Source organism: Apteryx rowi, unplaced genomic scaffold, assembly GCF_003343035.1.
Source record: "Apteryx rowi isolate R43461 unplaced genomic scaffold, aptRow1 scaffold_803, whole genome shotgun sequence".
In the NCBI taxonomy this organism is placed as follows: Eukaryota; Metazoa; Chordata; class Aves; order Apterygiformes; family Apterygidae; genus Apteryx; species Apteryx rowi.
The window spans coordinates 83,178-93,939 of NW_020451098.1; the positions used below are offsets into that span (position 1 = coordinate 83,178).

At 36.9% G+C, this 10,762-nt stretch overlaps 1 protein-coding gene across 1 annotated transcript in view; it reads right to left on the reverse strand.

Moving 5' to 3' along the window:
• Positions 1–2,348: 2,348 nt before the first annotated feature.
• The window catches only part of MAP3K5 (mitogen-activated protein kinase kinase kinase 5), a 101,300-nt gene continuing 92,886 nt past the window's right edge, over positions 2,349–10,762 (reverse strand). The window contains 6 exon segments of the mRNA XM_026089238.1: positions 2,349–3,069; positions 3,876–3,952; positions 4,850–4,962; positions 5,886–5,998; positions 6,928–7,168; positions 9,865–9,970. Coding sequence (XP_025945023.1) covers positions 3,009–3,069; positions 3,876–3,952; positions 4,850–4,962; positions 5,886–5,998; positions 6,928–7,168; positions 9,865–9,970 — 711 coding nt within the window. The 3' untranslated portion in view covers positions 2,349–3,008.

The window sequence follows — 10,762 nt, forward strand, 5'->3', positions numbered from 1 at the left end:
AGCTGCAAAAATTTTTCATTGCCTTGATTAGGGACAGAATTATATCCATATATGTGATATAAAGTAAGGATCCCCAATATTTGTGGATGTGGAAAAGCAAAGAGGGCACTATAAATCTCTGCTGTGCACATATAAGTGTTAACAGCTTTGCAAATAAGCTGGTTAACACTTTATACATGGCCAGAAGCAGCTGTGCTATTAAAGAATTTGCTATCAAGCATAAGAATATTTTGAGAATGAAGTCTATGAAGTAAGTATATGAACAAACACTAATAAGTATTCTTACCTGGAACAAGTAATTGCCTAAATAGACTGAGTTATCCTATCCAGAAATAAGATACTGGGCATCTCTTGTAGTCCAACCATGCTTCACCTTCAAACAATACATCTGTAGTCATAATAATTGAGCACTGTTTCCAGATGAAGTGACCACTCTACAGTCATGCCCACAAGCTGCACACACTTTCCTTTGTGATAAAACCAGGGAGGCTGTTGTAAAGGTGCTCCCTGTGCTATGCAGGGCCTGCTTGCATAGGCAGAATAGAAACACAAAGCTATAGTACTGCCCCCATAATGAAGGTTAGTGTAGCATGCTCAGCTAAGAGCTTGAAAAGGCCTTAGCTACAGTCACTTATCCATAGTCAGGCTGCAGATTATCCAAGACAGAGGTGCAAAGGCCATTGAGGTCCCGAGATGTTATTGGCTGTGCCATGCAAACATACTGGTACTGCTCCCAGGGCTTTGGAAGCAGTCCAGATGCTTTTGTGCAGCACAGAGCCAGAACTTAAAAAGCCTGGTCAAACCCATGTTGGCAGATTTCTCAGATTTCTCTGCAACATGGTGCAAAACCCAGATTAACGGGAAGTGCAGTGAAGAGACAAATCTGTGTTCCCACGGAGCCAGCACACATTCAGCTGGGCTTATTTGCTCTGTCCTTGAAGGATCAGAGCAGGTGCCATATGCTCTGAGAGCAGATCCTCTGCCATTGAAAGTTGGGAGGCTTAGAGTGAGCAGATACTTGTGGACACAGAAACCAAGCTCAGCCTAGCCATGCATCTGACTTGATAGAGGCTTGCAGTGGGGAATACCGGGCTGACTGCTGAGCAGCTCTGCAGAAGCCAGCTTGGCTCTGGTGAGGCCAGCAATGAACTGCAGGTATTAATTCCCACTTGGTGGGAGGTGCCAGGCTGGCTCTTGTGCAGACATAAAACAATTCCACCATCACCTTCCCTTATCTTACAGGTAGCTGGCATTACTGCGCACCCCAGGTCATGGATAATAGACAACTGAATGCATGCTTTCAAAGCATGGACACACAAATAAAGCAATGCAATTAAATTTTGTTCAACTGTGTAAAAGAGAGGTTTTCAAGCTGCAGTTATTTGCTACTGATAGAGTATCATATTTCATACTGCTGAATCAAATTAGGGGAGTTTATTTTCCTAGGTTCACCTTTCCATGTAAATAATTTTTAGTTGCTTTGGGTTTTGCATGTCATAAGCTCCACAACTGATTTTCCCAGTGCTTAAAATTACCTTGAAATGGTATTGTTTTCTCCTGTAATAGCAGTACGAATTGTTAAACAATAGCTATATTTCTCCTGAAACGTAGTTAGATTCAGCTTATTCCAAAAATGTATCTGTATCTAAACATCCATGGAACCATCTTCAGGGAGAGAAAAAAAAAGAAAAAAGAAATGATTTATTTGTTCTTTGTTCAGCCTATTTTTTCTGTATACAATTTTGTTGTTTTTCAGTCAGCAAAAATTACTGCATAGGTGTTAGGACAACATCTGTGTAGAAGAAAATTATTTTCTCTGAAAAAATTTGTTAAACCTGCAAAATTCAGGGCATAAGCTGTTCACTGATTACCAAGGCTTACGAAGAAGCTTGTTTTTAAGTCAGGCCTTATTCACTGGAATTTTTTGCAGTCACCTCAGAAGAATCTGATGTTAGCCAGTGCTAGAACACTGGAGRGACACTCAGTGTGGATGGATAGGGAACATCCACTGTGCTTTTTCATGATGTATAAGAAAAGACATCTTGACTAAACAAAAGCAGAAGAAAACTACATGCCAGAATAACTATTCAATGCGTGGAGGCTGGATATTCATTTCTTGACTCTCCAGACAAGMATTTTTTTTGGCCCTGAACTATCAACAGTGGACTTAGACTGAACAAGAAAACAGAAAATATTCAATGCTATGATTATTAAAATAAAATCACAGTAACTTTAACGTGTCAGAAAGGTCTCCTTGATACTCAGTGGGATTTTTTCCTCTTTTTTATTCCAATATTTTCCAGTTCTACACCTTTATTATTTTAAAAGTCTGAAAATATAGGAAAAAGTAATTCTTAGGTTCTCTTTATTTTTAACTGTGTATGTCAGAGATAGCTTTAGAACAAGCTAACATTATTATGATTCAGGTGTATGCAACTGGTACAGTTCAGTAGTACATAAACAACTCTAAAACAAATGCACCATAGAACTTAAGTTACCAAAAATAAACAATATTAAACTAGGCAGTAGGTAAAAACAATTACTTTTAGGTCTTGCACGCTAAAAGAAAAATAGCTAGTCATGATTGAAATTATGAAGTTCTACAGATTACCAAGATATATTACAAAGAAAAATAAACTTGAGAAGTTGTCGTCACATTTTGGTTTTGTTCCAGTGATGCACAGTCACATGAAATCTTAGATCAGTTTTTCATGAAATTAACATCTGGTTACTTTAATAGGTCATGACTTAATAAAGTTTGGGGGGTGTTTTTTGTCTTAATTTTTGAAAAACTTGCATGTAAAAACATTCAAAGTAAAATAACATTGCAGGTTGTTTACATATTTCTTAGGGGTTGTAGGACTAAAAGCAGTCAGGAAGCTGCAGTGTTTTTAACATTGGTAAACAAATACTGGATTAAAGTGCAACAGTCCTTCTGACAGCACACCTGCTCTGTGCTGAAAGGAAATCTTTTCCTCTCTGCAGAGAAGCAAAGAAAGATTTCAGTGTCAGGCGTGTTTCTCTCGAAAGTCAGTGATGGCCTTCCAGAGCGTGCATAGCATCCCTCCTCTGTAAAGAAAAATCATAAAGATGCTCAGCTCCAAAGCTACTCTGAAAACATTCCAATTCAGGTGCACTCATTTCCTTGCTCTAGTTTTGATCAATTAAATTCTGCTCCTAAAACTCAGTGGGAGGGCCGATCAAAGGTGAAGTACAGCACGTGATACTCAAATAGAGAACAGAGTCCTTTTTGGATTATGGTACAGGGCAGTCTTTCCACTTTTCAGATGCCTCTTTCTGGAACTCAGACTTCTGATCCAAGTGACATGCATAATCCACAGTAGACTTCCATCATTATGATAATATTTGTTATGAAAATCTTACCATCTGTCAACATTTTATATTTTTTTCTAAAAACTTAACTGTACACACAGTGTTTGGCAACTTCTGCTGTTTCTACTTAAACCTGGTCCTGCAGTGACAGACAGACATACTTGGTATGATTAGATACAGCCTAGTGTCAGTTGCAGTCCATAAATATTTCTGCAGTTTTCTGATGATAATAAACTACAGAAGGTTATGTTATCTGCCTTTTTACATAAAAGCATGTCTCTAGTGGGACATCCAGTGTCTCCAGGCACGAGGTAAAAGCTTTACTTTGAAAAATAAGCTTTTCTATTAAAGGGAGGCAAAGGGAATTTTTAAAAATTTAAATATTATCAGCATTTTATCAGGAATGCATCAGTATATAAAGAAATATTTAAAAGTGTTACTTATTTAAAATTAATACTGCACAAATGCTCAGTATCGGTTATTTTCTGTAGTAACAGAGCAAAATCCAGCTCTGCATAGTTCATTTAAATCTGAAGCATTACCTCAGTCTCAAACATTTCAGATCATCTCGCGTAACATAGCAGAGAACATCCATTAATGTATAGTCTTCAGCCAAGAACTACAAAAAAACAGTTGAAGTGAACATTTTGCTAGAAATATAATCCAGTTTTCTTAAGCTTTACATACAGAGGTTTAAGTTTAGAATAAACCTAGAATTGAGCTAAAATATGGTACCTATAACTCATTAATTTGCACTGTTTCTACAAATACAGTGAAACTACTTAATTTTTCTATAGTATACTCTACATTGGCATGTCATGCGATACTCCAAATTTGTACTGCTTCTACAGCTACTCAGAACTTTTGTCAACTGGCATTTCTGTTATTCTCACCAATATCTCACCAATCAGAATCAGAGACTTTGATGAATATAAATTAGGGCATAATTAATACCCCAGGTTACACTGATGAAGAAATAAAAACAACAGTTAAGATCTATCTTTTCAAAAGGGGCATCTAACTTTGATGTGCTTGAATTTCTAGTAACCTTTGATCTGATCTGCAGGAGTGATAACTAAACCCAGGTTTCACTAAGTCAGCTGAAATTCTGAGAAGCTCAACACCTCTAAAATGATATCCTTGCTACAGAACAGACATCTACTTCAGGAACTTTCACTTAACACAGTTAGCTAAGCATGAACATGTACTCTGTATCCAAGTATAATCAACAGGAACTGCTGCAAAGTGTGTGAAGATATTGAGGAATTATGAACTAAAGCAATATTCTCAATTTAACAGGACAATTTATTCTTATACCTAATCAGATAGATGAATTATTAACAAAGCTATATTTTTATAAAAGTCTTCATATTTGTGCCTTTTTTGTATCCTCTGAACACAAATTCATCTCAAAATGTGATAAAAAGTAATTTAAAAACTTGGGGATCTTCTTGCATGGAGTCACAAAACAGTACTGCAACTGTGTCACAAAGTGAACAGCAAGTATCGTTCCTACCCTGTTTATAGTATCCTCATCAGCTCCTTGAACACTCAGCCAGTTTATGAGATCAGGGTCTTCGGTCCCTGCGCCAGTGGAATGACGATGACAGACAGACAATCCAGGAATATCTAGAACAAGTATTTTTGAGAAGAGGTTATGCCTTGCCAAAGCATCCTCTTGTCATTTTTGACCAGTGAAGCACTGAGCTCTCCCTCAAGCTTAGAACATCAGTGTCCTCATAAATAAAGATATATGTCAATTCCCAGAGCTCACACACTGAATTACAGTCTATAGGCAGCTATACACCAATTGCTCTGCTTGGTTAGGGATACAGTTATTTTACTCAAAAGTAAAATCTTCAACATGAAAACATTTAAAGTAGTATGAATATCTGATACAAATGCATTTTCTATCCTCTCCAGAGAACAACTTCACTAGTAAAAGGCACATCAGTATCACTGTAACTGTGTCTACACTAAGGTTCTTGCATTGATTTAACTAAATTGTTCAGTGTAAGTGATACAACTATTGTGTAGGCAATGCCTTAGACTGAGGATCAGCTTTTAGAAAGCAACATTTCTCAGAAACACACTGTACTGAAACACCAAACTGCATTAGCGCTTCCACCATCTTTGTCACAGATACACATCAAACTCTGCTTCACTCAGTAAAGTTGTATTTACATTTCCTGAATTAGATCCTCTTGAACTTTCAATTCATATTAGAATAGTCTGTAATTCAAAGGACACATACTTAATAATACTAGATCATCCCCTTTAGAAATAATATTTATTCTGTAGGATAAGAGCCTTGTACTCTTCAATATAATCACAGACAAAAAATATTTAAATCATCCCTTTCTTTGTACTGTGATTACTGAAACAAATTAGGTAATTTATTTCCATAACATGCATTCTTACTTCAGAGCAGATCCTACCAGAAGCAGCACAGTAAAATATCTTTATTGAGACTGGGTCAATAAAAGTGACAGAAGTTTATCTGCTGCTGTCTTTTTTTGTGAAAGATGTCTTTGAAATCTCTCCTCACTTACGTATTGGCTGTGACCTAAGACGCAGGTTTTTGATCTCTTGATCTTTTTCTTCTACAGCTTGATGTAAGAGGACTTGAAATTCTCTCTCCTTTTGAACCAACTCCTCCAATAGCCTGTGCAGTTATGGGAAGGAAGCACACATTTTCTTAATTAGCTTAGAGTTCAGGAAAGCAAAGATCTTACTAATAATACTGTCACCTGGGATTCACTGAACTTAAACTGGAGACCTTCATGACAGAGACAAGGACAGACTTGTGGAAAATCCACTGCCATAAATCAGATCCTGCAAAAGCTAAAATATTTGCTCTAAACAGACTATCTAATATATTTTAATGCAAAGAAAATAAAATTCTCTGGAAAAAAAATTGATAAAATAACAGATTCAGAGATTTGCCTCCTTTTTAAAGAAAGAAAAGAAACACTATTTAGTTTCAAAATGATGTATGTATATTTCTGAAAAATCCAAAATACAGATTTAGGAATTGTTTCTTCTTTTAAACACAGCTATTTCTCTATCTTTCTCTGATCAACAAAATGTCTTTAATAAAAACATAGTGCTTGTAAGCACTGATCCTGCTGCACTGAATTTGTGCACTACACAAGTCTGATGCAGTTTACTTGTGCAGTTTATGTGTGGCTGTCAACTAGCTTGGGCTTGTTCCCTAAGAATAACTACAGAAAGGAACAGCAAGTTCTGCCTTTATGCAAACAAAACACAACACCATTCATCAGCCATGCACAGCATATGAAGGAGAGAAAGAGCAGAAGCTTGGCAGCAAGTTCAGCTTTTTCAGACCCTCCTTGAAAGGGCACCTGAAATCAAGACAGACCTTAACTTGTACCACTATTGTTTTGAAATGAATAATAAAATTAATACAAGATACCAGGCACAACTGAACACTGACCATCAGTTAAATGAAACACTCACAGTACTATGGATTTTTGATACTGTCATTAGTATTCTAACATATATATTTTAAGAGCAAAACAATACATACTGTCACAAATAGTCTAGGGTATCTTGACAACTATCCAGACTTACCTGTTTGTCTCTAATTTTAGCCTCCCCAGCTGGACACTCAGTGATCTATGAACAGCCTGAGAGTCATGGGATACCGTAGAGCTAAGCGTGCTCACACCTGAGGTAGCTACTGCATCTTCCATGACAATGCAAGGCTGGATAGTTTGATTCTGAGGCTGTTCATCTTGATCTTCTTCAACTTCTATATCATCCTGATCTGCTGTATCACTTTCAGATGCAAGACTAAAATGTGGCCTCAATTCTATTAGAAACATGAAAGCATAAGCAAAATAAAAAATATTAAACACAGAACATTAAAACAAGAGTAGGCTTAAGTGAGTAATTACAGATAATCCTGGAGCTTTGGTTAAACCAGACCTGAAATTTCTGTAGCAAGAGAACAGAAGATATTTTCGAGGAGTTTAAGACCACTCAGACAACTGCAACATACACATTGATTACTATTCAGCCTACTGAAGGTTGGAAGTGAAAATCTGGATGAATAGGATTCCAGATTTGGCTAGCACTGTTTGTCAAACTGTGCAGAAATCTTCCTTGTTCACCTATATAATGCCTCACTGAGCAAAGAGTACAGCATGATCAGAATTTGCAGTATGAATGCTATCTGTTGTCTAGTGTAATGACTGATTCAGGATTTGCCGAGTTCCATGGGAAGTCTACTGCTCTTTTCTTATTTTTCATGAATGACTGCTGCTACGCACAGTATTTGAGGACAGAGCTACCTATTAATTAATACCACTTCTACTGCCTTTGATTTCTATTACAGCTATCAAGCAATACAGCTGTACGTCTTGTGAATGCTTGCAGCTGCACATGGGATTGAGAGTTTTAGAGATTTTTCAAAATAATCCCCAAATCTCTTTCCTGATACTAAGCTGAAGTACTCTGTGTAGCAAAAGTACTTTCTTTTGCTTTATTCTGTTCTCAATGGTTTGTAAATTTTCCATGTGTCTGACCTGAACTGTTTTATTAGACAAATAACCTTTTTTTTTTTTTTTATCCAACTATTCCTGTTGCTGCTATTCTGGCATACTTAGCACTCTCTCACTATAAGAATATCATATTTACCAAAAAATTGTATCCAAAGATATAGAGAGGAAATAATAAGCAGGCCCCTTTCCCAAGAATTAAAGTAGCATACTTCCCTTTGACCTCTCAGATATCTCTGCCTATTCTGTAACAATGTACGTCCACAAAGCTGTGGACACAAAGCTATATGTATACTCTGATTCCTGTTATTCCCCGTTTAAGCTACCTACCAGAATTTACCAGGTATGCAAAGTATGTACACAAGGGCTGTGATATTCCTACAAAATCCATTACTGTAACAACATCTGTTTAATTCTAACCGTTTAATAATAAATCTTTCTTCCTTCCTTCCTTCAATTGTGACTGCTCACTGCTGAGCACTCCCTTTAGTCTCCTCACCAAAACATACTCTTTTCTGAATCAAACTTGCTTTCTGAAGGTTTTTTCCTTTCTGTTAAAGGACTGATAAACGCATTCCTCCTCTTTCCAAAATGGAGATTTGTTCCTTGATCCATTTCTTCTCTTCATTTCAATGTTATACCTGTTTCAAGGCTGAACATATCAAGATCAACAGAGCTGTGCTTACAGTCTAAATTAAGGAAAGCAGATTTATTGTACGGCAGTTACCCAAATAGCACTATTACACTAGGCAAATATATTTGGACTTGCTTTAAACTTCTGTATCACACTAACAGGAACAGAAGTTTGTTTCGCCAATGTAAGGCAACCACCAATAAGCATAACAATACAATATCTACCTCTTACCATTCCTCAAACACACAGCTTTTAGAAATATTAAACCCTTGATAATTAAATATTATCCATGGGGTGGGGGGGGGCAGAAGAAGGGAGCGAGAGGAAGTAATCAGAAATTGGGTAAGACAATTAGGGAAAAGGCAGAAGATCAGGGTCTGAAAGCTACTGGGGCAGAAGCTTTTGTTTAAGTTTGACCATGTGTAAATAACAAGAAGAAGAGTTTATTAATGAGCAATTCTACAGTATGCTAATATACAGCAATAAAGTACATTGCTATTAAAGATATTCAGCATTCTAGTCAAAAGTTATATTTTCCTTGTGACCTGCAAGTATCACAGAAAGCCTGTTTATGCCTTGCTGGTTGTGCTGGTGATGTGGAAAATACCAAGGACAACAGGAAGAGCCATATATTTTACTGGAATTTTCAGATCCCCTGTTGATAATTTAAGTCTTTACCCATTGCAGAAAACAGGAACCTAAGTATATTGCTCCAACTCTAAAGTCAAAAAAGAATATATTTGAAAATTTCACCATTAGTTCCAGTAGAGGGCGGGGGAAAGGGGATTTCATGAGATCAGAAGCTATGAAGCAGCAGAGAAACTAACTCTGGAAATAGGTAGACTAATAACAGAGTGGGTTATACTGTTTCTTCTATATGGAGTCCTCCCTCAGCTAAGCCACATATTCTGCTCCCACAAAATTCAAAACAGATTATTCAAACAGAGTGCACTGCTGATTATTTGTTTTAGACAGCTTCTGACTGGGAGACTTTTGAGCGCTCAGAAAAGCAAACCATTAATTTGTGCTTTGTAAAACAGCCTCAGAAATCTACCTGTGCTGGGTAGGTTGGCTCTCCTTTGGATTTCAAGAGGCAGCATTGTGCCCTCAAAAAATTAGGCCTTAGAGCGCCTTAGAGAGCAGTAGTTGGCTACTACGTTGCAAAATTGTTTAAATTACACATCTTAGAAAGATGCTGTCCAAAATAATTTGGACAATTCACTTGGAAATGTTTGAGCTGTGAAACAGCCAGTGAACAGGAAAAAGGTCATTGCTAGTTTCAGAATATTAAGTGAAGCAGCATAACCGCTGCTCTAAGGCGCATTTAAAGGGATCAGGTAATAAACACTTGCTGAATATTAAGAAATGACTCACCTGGGACCAGAATAGTAATAGCAGTCTGCACAGCTTTTCTAATTATGCTGTCCAATGCAAACATCCAATGTGGCTTGATGTTGTGATTTCGGAGAACTTTGTTGACCTAGCAACAGAGAGTTCAGGTCAGGAACTTTAAATTGTGATATATGATCAGCATTACGTAAAATGTTTGAACTTACAGATGCTGTATCAAAACAGGTGATTCAAACTATTTCATGTTGTCATTAAATAAAAATAAATAAAATAATCACAACATAGCAATAAAATGGTTGAAGTTGGCAAGTCTTACAATATTTTGTATTTTTCATAAAGTACCAGTTCCTGTGTTAGGTGATTTTTGATGACTGTGATACTGAAGTTTATGTAACCTTCATGCTCATGGACAGAAACTGAAAAATGTGAGCCCCAAGACAAATTCCAAGGACTATATTATGAAAGTCTCATAACTTAAGCTAATTAATCTCGTTATTTTTTTGGCATGGTTTTTGACTGCTTCGTCTGGGCAACACAGTTATCCATTTTAAAATACAATTGTAGGAAATATCAAAGAACTAATGTAATGCTACTCCCTTTTGATTCAGAAAATAGTTAATTAACACTAGTTTAAATGGCCTGGGGACTTGTATTTGTATTCTGTGCCATTTTCTCTTTCCTTCTACTTTTTGTTTATTTCCTACTATGAAATAGTTTCCTACACTGGGTTACTCCTACTCCCCTACAGGCCTATTTTCAAACTTTGTTTTCAGCCATGTTCCAAGGAGCCCCTATGGATGCTCTGTGCCACTTGCAGGAATGTCTCTGTCTCAGGGTAACGGTTTTCCAACTCCCAAATGACAGGGAAGAAGTGGGGGTGGGGTGGGGAATAGCACTGAATAAGCTTGTAAGATCAACCTAT